Raw genomic sequence first — 16,727 nt, 5'->3', positions numbered from 1 at the left:
GAAGCAGGGCACACAGATTGGAAAAAAGAGACAGCGATAAAGAGGTGACTGTGACAAGAGAATCTCATCACTAATCATCAGATCATTACAGACCTGTCAAGATGAATCACAGCTCCAACGAGAAAGAACCAGAGACCATAGAGCCACTGCGTTATCTCAGGTATGTTGGACACACTGTGCTATTCTTTATTTATTAACACTGATGCTGTCACCAAATTGAAATTATTTGTACATATGTAAACCTTTTAAGATGCTTAGACAGCTGTGTTTGTAGACATTCTTTCAATCTGTTTGAATAGTAACTTTTAGGTTAACAAGATGTGTCACCCACAGAGATGTCTGTAATATCCCTTTTCTGAACTGTTGATTTCATCTCTTAAAGGGATTGTACACCCATAAGTGACAATTCTGTTATTTGCTCACCCTTATGTAGCGTCTTTCGGATGAGACGAGTTCCTGACTCGAGGGCACTTCTCGTAAAGAGTAGGGGTGTAACCCCCGGTGTCCTGGACAGATTACCCCCATTGGCTCTTATCTATTATGGCCTCCTAATTATCTCCATCCCTGAATTGGCTACATCACTCTACTCTCATCTCCACCTATAGCTAGTGTGTGGTGGGCATTCTGGCACACTATGGCTGCCGTTGCAAAATCTAGGTGGATGCTGCTCACTGGTGGTGGTTGAGGTGATTACCCCTATACTATGTAAAGTGCTTTGAGTGCCTAGAAAAGCGCTATATAAATGTAAGGAATTAAGTTAAATGTAAGTACACATTCATTGCGTTCACCCATCAACATGCTATAAAACCAGGAATTCTGGAATGTGCCTGGTCAACATAACAGGTGGCTGTTTCCACATCATCTATCTTTCTACGGCCGTTTGTGTGTGATTAAGGCATGTCGAGCTGCTGGTCGTTGTGATGGCAACATCATGGCCAGCAATTTGCTCTTTAAGCAAGCTGAGGCCACCTGTATGCCATTTTTGTAATATAGGTCTCTTGTAGTTCAGTGTGAAATATGGTATATGCCACAGCGCTTTCTAAAGCATAATCAGTTTGAGTGTATAAGTGTCCAACAGCCTGTGATTTTATCTAACATATTACCTCAGCCCTTTGTTGGTTTGGCAGATTGCCTCTTTATGTTATTTAGGGGCCCCCTTACCGTACGAGATTCAGTTGTTGGGTACAACTAGACTAGATTTGACTCCCTAGCAGAGATGAAGGCATGTAACTAAAGAGCATCTTTAAAAAATGACATGAACGTGACACAAAACAAATGCTGTTTTGATTTGAAGTGCAAGTGGCACAAGGTTTGTTTTCCACACTGAACGTTTTCCTGGCAAGAGAAAGCTCTTGAAGCTCTTCACACCAGCCCACGGCAGTTTAATATATGCCAAGAGATGAGGCAGATTATACACGTTAAGGGTGGATGGAATAATAGGATTTAAGGATTTGGAGTTTGAAAATCTGGATTTCGAGGAAAGTTATGTTTCCCCTGCAACTTAAACCCTCGTAATATCTGGTAATGTTGTTGTTGTTGTTTTTTTGCATGGAAAGCACAGTGCAATTTTTTGTCAAGTTTTGTCGAGAAGATTAATTTGTGGATTTGTAGTGTTTATCCTGGGATTTGTACATGTCAATGGCCATTGCGTCCTTTTATTGAATTTAACAAATATTCCTCATTCAATACAAATGAAGCTTAATTATCAGAATTTGTGGTATAATGTTGATTAGCACAAAAAAGTATTTCAACTCGTCTCTCCTTTTCTTTAAAAAAGCAAAGAAAATGGAAGTGAACAGGGCACACCTATAAATGTTAAAATACTCACTGTTTCAAAAGTATTGCCATAAGACATAAACAATATGTGTGCTAACATGATTTTAGTGTGATAAAATCCCTTACTAACCTTTTCTGTGTAAAGTTATAGCCAATTTTACAACTTCATTGCCGTGATGATACATTGTCAACAAACCCTAAAACGACTATAAATATGAGAGGTCGACCGATAGTGGATTTTGCAGATACTGATAACTAAGGTGGTGGGAAAGGCTGATAACCGATTATATACTTTTAAGTATAAACAAACCCAAAACACACTGGGGAGTCTTATTTTGAAATGACTAATTGATAAAAAAAACTATTGGCACCTATTGACAGATTGTTTTCCGATAACTGATAGTTCCAAAAACTGTAACTTAGATTTTTGCTTTTTTCAAAGAAAAAAGCAAATCAACATTATTCCACAAATGCTGTCAATTGAGCTTAAAGGGATAGTTCACCCAAAAAGTATCCCATAATTTACTCACCCTCAAGCCATCCTAGGTGTATATGACTTTCTTCTTTCTGCCAAACACAATCTGAGTTATATTAAAAAATATCCTGGCTCTTCCAAGCTTTTTAATGGGAGTGAATGGTACCTTAGATTTTGAAGCCCAAAAAAGTGCATCCATCCATCAAAAAAGTAATCCATATGGTTCCAGGGGGTTAAGTAAGGCCTTCTGAAGTGAAGCAATGCATTTTTGTAAGGAAAATATGAATATTTATAACTTTATAAACTATAATCACTGGCTTCCGGTAACAGCAGTCCACGCGTTCACGAGAGAGTCGAGTTCCAGCGTATGACGTAGGTATAGCATAAGCCCCGGTGAGAAGTGACAAATCTCTCACTGGAAAAAGATGTACTATAAAATTTAAATAACAATTTTTTTCATACACAGCTACTTTTGAAATGCTGACAATGGAGAAACATACTTTTTGCCATCACAGGGTGTAGTTCCTACATCTACCAGCAGGGGAAAATGGGGACCTGCTAACAGCCAATTACTGACCCCCTAAAACTGATGAATATTTTTTTTTTTTGAGCAACATTAATTCAAAATTTTTCATTACATAACAATAGCTCTTTTGCCTGTAACCATTTTCTTTTTAGAGCTCTTAAAAGCGTGAAATGGACATATTTCTCTGCTGCCTTTCATGTAACAGCTCAGGATAGTTACTAGTGAACTGCTTGTTCTTGTGCTGCCATCCCAATCAGCATTGTCATAATGTCATTTTCCTGCGGCCCCAGAGTGTTTAGTCTCATGGTATTTATGACTTGCATGATTTGCTCAAACAACCTGGCTGCTAGAACTGTGTGCAAGGATCCCAAATTTCTAATTATGTACTTCCATACATTCCTGAGTATTTTTGTAATAGCATTTTTGGATTTATGAGTAAAATTGCATCAATAGTTAAAGTTTTAAAAACAATTTAGAGGTGTGTAGTTTGTGAAAATGCATTAACCACAGACTTCTTTTACTCGTAAATCAACAACCACTATTGTAAAAAAAAACATTGGAAATTCCAGAGGAAACAATGGCTTGAAAGTGGAAATTCCCCTTTGGGTTATGATGACAAACTGAACACCTTTTACTAGTTTTCTTACCGGCTTATGCAGTGTGTGTTTATGTTTTGATGTGAAAAGCAGAGAATAATCAGATAATTTCATATCTCATGTTATGTGCTTGTAAGCATCAATTACATCACATACAGTGGTGGCAAAATGTTTGGAATAATGTACAGATTTTGCTCTTATGGAAAGAAATTTGTATTTTTATTCACCAAAGTGGCATTAACCTGATCACAATGTATTGTCAGGACATTAATAACGTGAAAAATGTCTATTACAATTGGACATTTTTTAATTAAACTACTTAAAAGATTTCTCATCAAAAATCCTCCACGTGCAGCAATGACAGCTTTGCAGATACTTGGCTTTCTTGCTGTCAGTTTCTCCAGATACTCAGGTGACATTTCACCTCAGCTGATCCCACAAAAGCTCAATGGGGTTACATTTACATTTACATTTATTCGTTTGGCAGACGCTTTTATCCAAAGCAACTTACAAAAGAGGAAAACATAAGCGAATCATCTTAAGGAGACAGTGGTAAGAAAAGTGCCATACTACAAAGTTTCACTATCATCAGAATAGTATACAAAACAGATTTAAGTGCAACAAGAATTGTAAATAAATGTTTTTTTTTTTTTTTGTGACTGGTTAAGTGCTCTTGGAAAAGATGTGTTTTTAGCCGTTTTTTGAAGACAGAGAGTGAGTCAGCTTCACGGATTGAGTTGGGAAGGTCATTCCACCAACGTGGTATGATGAAACTGAAAGTCCAGGAAAGTGTTTTGGTGCCTCTTTGTTTTGGTACGACAAGGCGACGTTCCTTAGCCGACCGCAGGCTTCTGGTGGGAACGTAGCTCTGCATAAATGTTTTTAGGTATGCTGGAGCAGACCCAGTGAATGTTTTGTATGCCAGCATCAGGGCCTTGAATTTAGTACGTGCATGAACCGGCAGCCAGTGGAGAGAGACAAAGAGTGGTGTATCATGTGCTCTCTTTGGTTCATTAAAGACCGGACATGCTTCTGCATTCTGGATCATTTGGAGAGGTCTAATAGCACATGCAGGAAGGCCTGCAATGAGAGCGTTACAGTAGTCCAGTCTAGTTAAGACAAGTGACTGAACGAGCAGTTGTGTGGCATGTACAGAGAGGAAGGGTCTTATCTTCCTGATATTGTAGAGTGTAAATCTACATGATCTTGCAGTCTTTGAGATGTGGTCTGTGAAATTTAGCTCATCATCAATGGTTACCCCTAGATTTCTGACCGTTTTGGAAGGCGAAACTGTAGTTGGACCCAGCTGCACGGTGATGTTGTGTTCAACAGCAGGGTTGGCTGGATAGACAAGGAGTTCGGTCTTTGCTGGGTTGAGTTGCAGGTGGTGTATCTTCATCCAGGCTGAGATGTCTGCCAGACAGGCAGCGATTCGAGCAGTCACTGTGGTGTCGTTGGACTGGAAAGACAAGTAGAGTTGCTTGTCAGTGGTAAGAGAAACCATGTGACTGGATGATGGGTCCTAATGACTTTGTGTATATGGAGATGAGAAGTGGCCCAAGCACTGATCCCTGAGGTACCCCAGTAAGTAACTGATGTGGCTTGGTTAAGATCCATAACACTCTTTTCCAATTATCTGTTTCCAATGTCCGTTTCTTTGCTCACTCTAACCTTTTCTTTTAGTTTTTCTGTTTCAAAAGTGGCTTTTTCTTTGCAATTCTTCCCATAAGGCCTTTAGTCTTCTCTTTACTGTTGTACATGAAACTGGTGTTGAGTGGGTAGAATTCAAAGAAGCTGTCAGCAGAGGATAAGTGAGGTGTCTATTTCTCAAACTAGAGACATGTATATATCCTCATGTTTAGTTGTACATCTGGACTTCCAAATCTCTTTCTGTCCTTGTTAGAGCCAGTTGTCCTTTGTATTTGAAGACTGTAGTGTACACCTTTCTATGAAATCTTCAGTTTTTTTTTGGCAATTTCAAGCATTGTGTAGACTTCATTCCTCAAAACAATCACTGACTGATGAGTTTCTAGAGAAAGCTGTTTCTTTTTAGCCATTTTTGACCTAATATTGACCTAATATTGACCTTAAGACATGCCAGTCTATTGCACAGTGTGGGAACTCAAAAACAAACACAAAGACAATGTTAAGCTTAATTTAATGAACCAAATAGCTGTCAGCTGTGTTTGATATAATGGAAAGGGATTTTATAGTACCAACTTAACAATTTATCATGATTACTTAAGGATAAGGTGTTGGAGTGATGATGGCTGGAAATGGGGCCTGTCTAGATTTGATAAAAAATTAGTTTTTTCAAATAGTGATGGTGCTGCTTTTACATCAGTAATGTCCTGACTATAATTTGTGATCAGATGAATGCCACTTTGGTGAATTCAAGTACAAATTTCCTTCTGAAACAGCAAAATGTGTACATTATTCCAAACTTTTGGCTGCCGGTATAAACATATCTTTGGCTGGATAGGAGTTCAACAGTAACAGGTGTTGCCCACTAAAAAATTACAACAAATTGTACCTGATTACGTTGCCGCCCACTGTTGTTCTTTACATCCCTACATCCTTATCCAGCTCTGTTCCTTCAACAGCTGCAGGTGTTTATTTATAGGCCAAGACTCTATAATGTTTATAATGACAGCCTGCATGATCTGTGGTTTCTTAACAGGCAATGCATTACTTCTAATGATGGCCACCGTTAAGGTTTGACTGTGGAGTCGAGATGTCAAGAGTGTTTGTGTGTGTGTGTGTGTGTGTGTGTGTGTGTGTGTGTGTGTGTGTGTGTGTGTGTGTGCAACGCAGAGAAAGAGTGATGTGTATTTTATTTTTTATGTTTTTAGGTGGTGGTGACTGTGATATGTGGGATTGTGATGCCCATGCTAAAAAAAACATCATAAACCAGCTAAGACTTTGCCCAAACCCTTTTAGAACCAGGGAAACACAAGCCTTACTAGGTTGAATAAATCTAAGAGTGTGTTTGGACAGATCTGCCCTTTGTTCGTTGACCATTTTATTAACCAGATGCAGACTCCTTGGCGAGTTCTCAATTTATGACTTTGAGGTATATTCAGTGTGACTGCTGGCCTCTGCACGTGGAAATTAATACAGCTTCTGCCCATAAGATCCAGGTTCAGGTGTCCACACATTTTTGGAAATGTGGTGTATATGCTCACCCTGCTGTGCCCTTTGTATTGAGGTCAAATGATTTATTGGAGAAGAAGATTTACAGGTCCAAGTAGAAGATCCACCATCATTTTCCTCAGTTGGTCAATCAAAATACTGTCAAACTCTGATGCCATAATTCGTTTGCTGCACCATCTATCCAGATCCATCAAATGTGTCCATTCAGGAGCTCAAAGATCAAAGTAGACTAAAGAAAAAATCAGCGCTGAAACATGCTGGAACATCTTGAGAATGCAGTGGGTGAATGGCACAAGCTGGACTTGAACCCATTTCGACCATATCGACACAATAACCAAAGTCCATTTAAAGGCATAAAACATAGGTTTTAAAACTATGGTTTCCATCAAAAAAGCAAGCCCTTCCAGAAATAATCATGGATTCACTATAGTAAAACCGCAGCAGCCAAGACTGTAGTAATCATTTTTGTGGTATAAAAACATGGTTTAAAACCATGGTACATCTACCACAAATGAATAATGTTACTATAGTAAAAATTCACAAGGGATGGATAAAGTGAGGGAACACAAAACTCTTGTGATGGAAATCAAAGCTATTGTGAGGAAATGCAAAACTCTTGTGAGGGAACAAAACTCTTGTGAGGGAATGCAAAACTTACTGCACGGGAGTGAAAAACTCTTGTGAGGGAACAAAACTCTTGTGAGCGAACAAAACTTTTGTAAGAGAACAAAACTCTTGTGAGGAAACAAAACTTTTGTGAGGAAACAAAACTCTTGTGAGGGAATGCAAAACTTACTGCACGGGAGTGAAAAACTCTTGTGAGGGAACAAAACTCTTGTGAGGGAACGCAAAACTTAGTGCACAGGAGTGAAAAACTCTTGTGAGGGAATGCAAAACTTACTGAACGGGAGTGAAAAACTCTTGTGGGGGAACGCAAAACTTATTGAGATTGAACGCAAAACCTATTGAGAAGGAACACAAAACGTATTGCGAGGGAGAGCAAAACTTATTGCAAGGGAACATAAAACTTTTGTGAGAGAACTCAAAACTTATTGCAAGGGAACACAAAACTTTTGTGATGGAACGCAAAACTTATTGTGAGGGAACGCAAAACATATTGTGAGGGAACGCAAAACTTATTGTGAGGGAACGCAAAACATATTGTGAGGGAACGCAAAACTTATTGCAAGGGAACACAAAACTTATTGCAAGGGAACACAAGATTTATTGCGAGGGAGCGCAAAAATCTTGTGAGGGAACACAAAACTATTGCGAGGGAGCGCAAAATTCATAGTGAGGGAACACAAAACTTATTGTGAGAGAACGCAAAACTTATTGCAAGGGAACACAAAACTTTTGTGATGGAACGCAAAACTTATTGTGAGGGAACGCAAAACATATTGTGAGGGAACGCAAAACTTATTGTGAGGGAACGCAAAACATATTGTGAGGGAACGCATAAAACTATTGTGAGGGCATGAAACTATTGAGGGCATAAAATTCATAGTGTGGGAACACAAAACTTATTGTGAGAGAACATAAAACTTATTGCAAGGGAACACAAAACTTTTTGTGATGGAGCATAAAACTTATTGTGAGGGAACATAAAACATATTGTGAGGAGCATAAAACTTATTGTGAGGGAACATAAAACATATTGTGAGGGAACGCAAAACATATTGTGAGAGAACGCAAAACTTATTGCAAGGGAACACAAAACTTTTGTGATGGAACGCAAAACTTATTGTGAGGGAACGCAAAACATATTGTGAGGGAACGCAAAACTTATTGTGAGAGAACGCAAAACTTATTGCAAGGGAACACAAAACTTTTGTGATGGAACGTAAAACTTATTGTGAGGAGCATAAAACATATTGTGAGGGCATAAAACTTATTGTGAGGAACATAAAACTTATTGTGAGGGAACACAAAACTTATTGCAAGGGAACACAAAACTTATTGCAAGGGAACACAAAACTTTTGTGATGGAGCATAAAACTTATTGTGAGGAGCATAAAACATATTGTGAGGAGCATAAAACTTATTGTGAGGGAACGCAAAACTTATTGTGAGGGAACGCAAAACATATTGTGAGGGAACACAAAACTTATTGCAAGGGAACACAAAACTTATTGCAAGGGAACACAAAACTTTTGTGATGGAATGCAAAATGTATTGCTTGGGAATGCAAATTATTGTGAGGAAAAGCAAAATGCTGGTGAGGAAATGCAAAACAACTGTGTGGGAATGCAAAATTATTTCAGAAAATAAATGATCTCCCCATCCTCTAAAGAGCTCTGTAGAAAGTTGGCTTTGTGACTTCTTTTTTTATTTGGTGGAGAAAATTACATAATTTTGATAAAAGATTACGAAGACCATGGATTTTGTATTATTATTGGAATAATTTGCACTGATAAATCTTTCACAATAACACCAGCGACTTGTATTAAAATATTTTTATTTAAGGTCAAATTAAAGTAAAAATACAAAAAGATGAAATATAATTTCAAATATTCTTTAGAACAGAGATAAAGAGATCCATCTTTTGTTTTTTTTTAGGACATTAAAAGGACAGCACAGCAGTGCTTGTTTTTCTCAGCAGGATTATATTGTTCGTTTTTATCTTCACTCCTTCTTGCTTATCCATTTGAAAGAGACGAATATCTGAGCCAGCTCATATAGAGCCTCATTTTATTGAGCTATAAAGAGGATAGATTAAGGTACATATATCACTTGCAGAATAAAAGTGTTGCACTGCTGCAGTAAAACACAATCATTTCAGTTAAACTAATATTTTTGTTTGATTGGTACCTCATAAACCAAGAACCCAGTCCCCAATAACCTAGTTCATGTATAAATCACATAAAATCCCACTATTATAGATAATATTTTCATCCATATTTAGAGTGCCCCCATTTTGCTTGACTTTCATTGCATCTTTTTTCGATGAGTATAAATGGTGTCTGAGACTAAACATTTCAAATTCTTATTTCATTTTTCATTCATTAATTAATTCATTTTTCTTTGAACTATCCCTTTAAATTAGATTTTGAATCCCAGATTTTCAACATACACTTAGACGTTTGAATCCTACAGTATAATATTAAGTGGTGGCAATGAAGATTTAGTAATCATAGAGGTCAAATACATTTCTGGTGTGTATGTTCTTCAGTCAAGGGGTTGAATAAGATTGACAGAATGTCTTTTTCTCCCCTTGATGCGTTTAATGAGTTTCTCCACTGCTTGCAGTTGCGGTTGTGTTTCTTTTTCTCCCCCTGATGTGTTTAATGAGTCTTCACTGCCAAGCTTCTGTGTAATGAAGTGCCTCTATTTCTGACAGACTAGGTGAGATGTTTAATGTTGGTGATGAGTTTGTTTATGAGGAACCTTCTTCCACGCAAGCATGGGGACCTCCAGTGATTGAGAAATCAAGTGTGATTGAGATGCCCTTGAGTAATTGCCCTTCTATTCATATCTATATATTTATTATTATTTTATTTTTTTAAATAATCCATAATTTAATCATAATTATTTTTCTAAATTGTCCTGCTCATTTTACTTAGACAGTAAATGGTCATGTTAGTCTTGAAAATAGTTTTTTTTATTAAACCATTGGAGCCTCAGTCACCATTCACTTTAATTATATGAATAAAGATGCAATGAAACTGGATAATGACTGAGACCAATTCTGTCAAACATCTCATTTTGTGTTCCACGGAAGAAAGAAAGTCATCCGGTTCGGTGTAAATAATCTGAATTTTCATTTTTGGGTAAATTATGTCTTTAAATAAAATCTGTTCATTTTATAATAGACACACTGGCAATAGACACAGATTTCAGAAGGTAACAAGGAACCATGAGCAGTTACAAATATAAATAGTAGCTGTTTTCATGAGCACATGCTACAGTTTCCTTTTGCAGTGCTAAACGCTGCAAGCAAGACACTGACATATTGCCAAGTCGCCATAGAAACTGTACTTGACGAGAAAGTATTGACTACATACATATTTCAAGACATTTCTGGGGAGAAACACAAAACCAGCTTGACCAGTAAATAAGGGAATGTGAATATTAGTTTGAATGGAATGAAATATATTTGCAACTGAATGAAGGACTGTAGCTTTGTCTAGGTGTTCTAATGTTCTGCTTTAGCGAAAGTTCTTTGTAAAGTTTGACTGAGGCGAATCCCCAACATTTTAACTGATGTGTACTGGATTGGCTGTCTTTAAATTGTCCCTTTTTTGTTTCGCCAGAGACAGCACAATTGGGTTAACTGTCTGGCTCTGTTAGGCTCATTACGAAACCATTATGCTCTGGCTAACACTGACAGACTAGGAACCCTGGTTATAATTTGGCCAATGTCTGCTTCTGCTCCTCAAAAATACTGTACTTTGCTCTCAAATGCTGTCTATGTGGTAAGGTTTAGTCTACATTAGTGTGCAAATTAACAAATGTTAAAGCTTCAAAAAGGACCCAAAAGTAGAAGTACATGATATATTAATTTTTCCGATAAATCGGTACCGATAGTTGCCTTTTGGAACAATCAGTTATCAGCAAAAATCTATACTGAATGTTTTCTTATTTTTTCCTTCATTTTTTACTGTGGCCGGTGCTGGAGGATTCTACAGAACAACTTTAATCTACAGAATAACAGCAGCCACTGGAGGTGGAATAAACTGATCACGTGGGAATTTTCTGTATCTAAATCAGTCATAACTGACAATAATCATCCATATTTTCATCCTCACTTCAATGCATATTTTGTTATTTTGATTAGATAATCAAGTGTTGTAAACCGATGGGAAGTCACGCAAAGAAAAATGAGTCTACATGAAAACGTTACCCGTCAGCACAAACATTGTGTCTCCAACTTCATATCTTGTGAATTGTCATTAACCTTATTCCTTATTTATCAACTTGTGTATCATGTTCCCAGAATTTAACATTGACACGTGAGCCACTGTGAAAGAGATTATCTCATAGCTACGCTAAACAGGCGTCAATGTTTTCACCAAAAAAATACTTACATTACGTGTTGTTACTCACCAAAACCTATCCTATGCCTTCAGAAGTCTTAAAATATATTGCATGGATCTCATTAACTACCTTTATGATACTCTTGGGTCCTTTTTAAAGCTTTTTAAGTGGGGCACTATCCACTGCCATTGGTTTGAAAAAATTGACTGTAATAGTCATTAAAACATCCCCTTGTATTCTAAACAAGAATTATGTTTTTTGGGTGAACTATTACTGTTTAATTAATTAATGTTTAAGCTAAAAGATGAAGTACTGCAATTATTGTGTTTTCATGATTGATCATTACAGTAACATATTAATATTCAAGCACTTGTTTGCAGCATCCCTACTGTTTTATCTATTTGCTGTGCCTAACTCCACATCCCCGCTGAAGCATCTGTTGCCATTTCTCTTGTCTGTTGCCATTTACCTCCATTACTTCTGCCTCTTAGTCTGCTGGGAGCAGTGAATACCCATTATGACTAAAGTGTGTGCGAACTGTGCTGAGTTTACTGTTGAAAAGGAGTTGATCTGTGCAGAGATGAAAAGCGTTGTTGGGTTAACAGACACTACGTTGTCTTTAAGTGTTTTTATTTTTGTAAGGACGGAACAAAAGCTTCTTTGAAGAGAAGTCTCTGACCTTTAGCAGACGTTTAAAGTGCAACTTCTTTACTTTTTGATGTGAGTCTACTCTAGGCATGAGCTTGTTGTCTTATGATCCGAGTGTCTGTGACTTAGCGTGAGAGGTGGCCTGCTCTCGGGGCCACAAGCGACCTGTTGATTTGCACTCTTGCTAATTACAGTCAACAGTCTGTAATTAAGCAGAGGCTTTTGGCAGCCCTGGCAATGAGTAGGAACACCTTTATTTGACCCTGTTGGAGGCCTAGAAATTCAGATTCTATTGATCTATTCTGCACCCCTGTCCAGCCATGCTGTCAAAGGTCAGCAACATTTAAGAGCAATTTAGCTAAAACAATCATATTGATATTCATTAGCCTTGAGATTATATTTGATATGGATATTTGTGTATTTTCTCTTCAATTGATAAATCCAATTAGATTCTTAATGTTTGATGTTAGAAGGCATGTATGCTTTGTAATCTATTTTTCACTAAATGAAACAATATTTCATAATTTTAACATTAGCATTACAATTTTGCTGTTGCATGCTGAAATTCTGCAGGCAAAATACAATCATTTTGACAGTGAACTCTGAGTGGGAAGTGCTTCATACATGGCTACACTGACTATTCACAATGGATGAGGAAGTGATTTTAGCTCTGACTTTCTTTATAACTTCACTCTTCCAGAGTGTGAAGTGCAATGTAATAAAAGAGGCTAAAGTCTAAAGTCTTTGACTTTGAAAGAGTTTGACCAATTGAAGCGACTAGTACCCCTAAGGGTTGAATATTCATTGCAATGTATTAATCACCTGACAGGCTGTGGATATCCACTCCCCTACAGCAATCGTGAAGCCACATTCATGATTCTCATGAGGACATCAATATCAGCATCAAGCGCCACTCTGAACTCCACATGAAAAGCGCTTGCAGACAAAAATGTCTCATTCTTCATTTTCGTGATAGTTAAGACTTGATCTGCTTTTGTGGTAATTAAATTGCACCTTACAAAGGCTGCAAAGTACTTGCTTTCTGTCACAAGTCCCATCTGGGCTTGTTTTGTACATACAAATAACATTAAGCAGTCCTTTCCCATAACTGTAGTGTGTTGTGTTGTGTGCGTCAGTGTAATGACTCCAGACGAACTCATTGACACATCGCAAAGGTTCTGCACAAGACCCACCAGTGTTTTTTCTGGTTTGTGCTTTATTAAAGTTAAATGCATCAATCCCGATTAAGAAAAACAACACGTTAAACTTTTTTTTTAATCATATGCATTAACACGTTAATTTTGATAACTCTAACTTTTATATATAAAAAAGAGTAATGACACAAACGATTCATTAAATTTAAATCGATTCATTGAAACAGGCTGTTTGAACTGATTTACGAAATTAATTGAACTTACGTACCAAATTTATCTTAACTGTTTGCTACTTTTAAGTGTAAACATTATTAAACATTTCTGTCTTATCGTTCTGATATTTGCAAGTTGCAAGACAAGTAAAGATTGCAAAATTAGTCTAATGACCCAGTCTTTAGGAAACATAATGGACAGATGGAAAAAGTGCTAAAAACATTACATTTACGCATTTGGCAGACACTTTTATCCAAAGCGACTTACAGTGCAATTATTACAGGGACAATACCCCCAGAGCAACCTGGAGTTAAGTGCCTTGCTCAAGGACACAATGGTGGTGGCTGTGGGGTTTGAACCAATGAACCAATGACCTTCTGATTAACAGCCCTGTGCTTTAGCCACTACACCACCACCACCACAGTACATTATTACGATATTTCATAAAGACTCCACCGATTTTGGCGATGTCGACAGTTCTTCAGCTGAAATTGGTCAGTGCTTACAGAATTTCGAAACTCTGGTCCCAGTTGACAAAGCTAAAAATATTGTTGAACATTTTGGCACGTGTGAGCTGTCTACACAGCGGTGGCAAAAGCAAGTTGTATTTTTAGTTGTAATTGATGTAATAATCAACAGAAATGCATTATTTAACCCAAAACCTAACTGTCAGTGTAGAAAAAATATAAGTTTAGAGTGAAAATTCAACCTCCGAATTGCACTCACCATTATTTATGTGAACATAATTACTTACTGATTTCCACAGGAATAGAACCTGTATCTGAGGTTACTCATGCTATAGTTACTGAAAAGATAAACATTTAAATTGATGCAAAAATGTCTGATGGGGGATGGCATGTTGAAATGATGGAATGTCTGATGTCAGTAATTCGGCAGAATGGGGTTGATTTCAGAGCACATGAACATTTGGATGCAACACGCTGATTTCCATCATATGATCTTATATATTTAACGCTAACAAAATGTATGTGATTTATATTTTCAAATGTATTTTTGTTTCCCAGCCCTAACTGGAATGTGGCTATGACAGGTGTAGCATTCATTGCTGTTTGCTGTACTTACGAAGGGATTGGAAAGCAAAATTTGGGCACCAGGCTTGCTTGTGCTCTCCCACACTACACACATTTTCCACAACGACTCTCCTCAGTGATGTTGCAGTAATGCGGACGTTCCTGGAAAAATAGGTAAATAATAGGCAAAATAGGCTCATTGCTCTAGTTAGAGCCAATAGCTAGATCAGCAGCTTATTTTCTTTTTATTGGGTCCCTGAAAAACATGGCAATAAACACTGTTGGCAGCAGCACAAAAATATCTAATAGAAGAGAAAAAAATGGCGTAAGCGAAGCTCATTCGCTGACCTACGGTGTTGTGCTTCAGTTTTGCTAGGATAAACAATTTCTTGTTTATTACTTGGCACACTTCCATGAGGCATTCACAACAACTTTTCTGAAAATAAATAATTTCCATGACTCTCATAATGCAATCAAGAACAACAACTTTCCATGAAATGTGCTTCAAGTTTCAGACTTCAATATTTGGTCTTAATTTGATAAGGAAACATAAATTAAATTGGATTTTGCTCTAACAATCTTACAAAGGAAAGAGAAAGGAGAGAACCTTTCTCTCTTTTTGTAGTCTTCTCTCTCTTTTTGTTGTATGTTGACTATTTTTATGGTACTTTTTATGGTGGCTTTTGTCATTTGGAGTTTGTTACTAAAAATGAATTATGTACAAAAAATGAACAGATGAAGAAACATCTGACAAAAATTATTTGAGGGGTTTCTTAATTGCATGTATTCTAATAAAGACAACAAGAGCATGAATAAATGATGACAGAATTTCATTTTGGGACTGAACTGTCTGAACCGAGATGCTTTATCACATTATTCTTGATACAAATTCAAACTCGTTGCGAACATCAGGGGACGTGTTCTCCATCTGCTGTGATGCCATAACACCCTTAAAAAGCTTGAGTATGACGGTGGAGAGTTGACACGACTGATTTTCAGAATTTATTTAATTCTCAGATCAGCCAGAAGAGGACATGGACCCCTGCCTGGCTTCTCTGGCATGGTCACTATGTAGTTTATGGTCATTCTGGGCAAGAGTGCACTGAGCTGGATGAAAAGGAAGATGAGAAATCAAGGATAGGCCGCTTGAGAGAGAATCTCAGAGGACACACTCTCATTTGCTCATGTTGTCTAGCTGGGTCAGGACAGGAACAACGCTTATGGTTAGAATCTTATACACCGGGAGAGACACACATTTACAGATAAAGATACACCTTGTCAATGTGAAAAACACACATAGGCATTGTATTTCCAAGCATACCTTTTATGCATATGGGCGTATCTCACAAAACGTGTAACGATCATGTCCAGGTAAAATTATACATAGTAAAAATTTCAACATCACAACTGTATTTGCATTTAATTTATGCAGATTTTATGATTTAATAAATATTTTAATGTATTCATCTATTAAAATCTATTGTAATTACTATAATACAGTAAAAAAAAAAAAAAGTCACAGAATAAACAATAAGAATAATGGATATTACAAAAAGCAAAAAGATTCAAAAAATGAAGAAAAATGCCAAACATCCGGATTCATATTAAAAAGATGTCCAGGTAATATTACACCCAAAAATCTAAGAAAAAAGTATAACATTTAATTTTGGTAAAAGAAAATTAAGCTTATTTCTGGGACCATAATACAAATTATAATAATAATTAAAAAAAACCTTACAAACAAACAATTCTCATTGCTGTAATATGAAATATATATATATATTGACGGCCAAAAGGTTGGAATAATGTACAGATTTTGCACTTATGGAAAGAAATTGGTACTTTTATTCACCAAAGTGGCATTCAACTGATCACAATGTCTAGTCAGGACATTAATAACATGATAAAATACTATTACAATTTTATTAAATTTTTTTCAGAACTTCTTAAACTAATTCAAAGATTTCTCATAAAAAAATCCTCCATGTGCAGCAATGACAGTTTTGCAGATACTTGGCTTTCTAGCTGTCAGTTTGTCCAGATACTCAGGTGACATTTCACAAAAAAAGATCCCACAAAAGCTCAATGGGGTTAGGATTCAAAACACTCTTTTCTCATATTATCTGTTTCCAATGTCTATTTCTTTGCCCACTCTAACCTTTTCTTTTAGTTTTTCTG

General features: G+C 36.9%; 1 protein-coding gene across 1 annotated transcript in view; it reads left to right on the top strand.

Annotated features, from left to right (window-relative positions):
- The window catches only part of yjefn3 (YjeF N-terminal domain containing 3), a 39,058-nt gene continuing 22,331 nt past the window's right edge, over nucleotides 1-16,727 (top strand). Inside the window, exon 1 of the mRNA XM_052124480.1 lies at nucleotides 1-160. Coding sequence (XP_051980440.1) covers nucleotides 102-160 — 59 coding nt within the window. The 5' untranslated portion in view covers nucleotides 1-101. The remainder of the gene's footprint in view (nucleotides 161-16,727) is intronic.

Source organism: Xyrauchen texanus, chromosome 50 (assembly GCF_025860055.1).
Source record: "Xyrauchen texanus isolate HMW12.3.18 chromosome 50, RBS_HiC_50CHRs, whole genome shotgun sequence".
Lineage (NCBI taxonomy): Eukaryota > Metazoa > Chordata > Actinopteri > Cypriniformes > Catostomidae > Xyrauchen > Xyrauchen texanus.
This window is presented reverse-complemented; position numbering and strand designations above follow the sequence as displayed.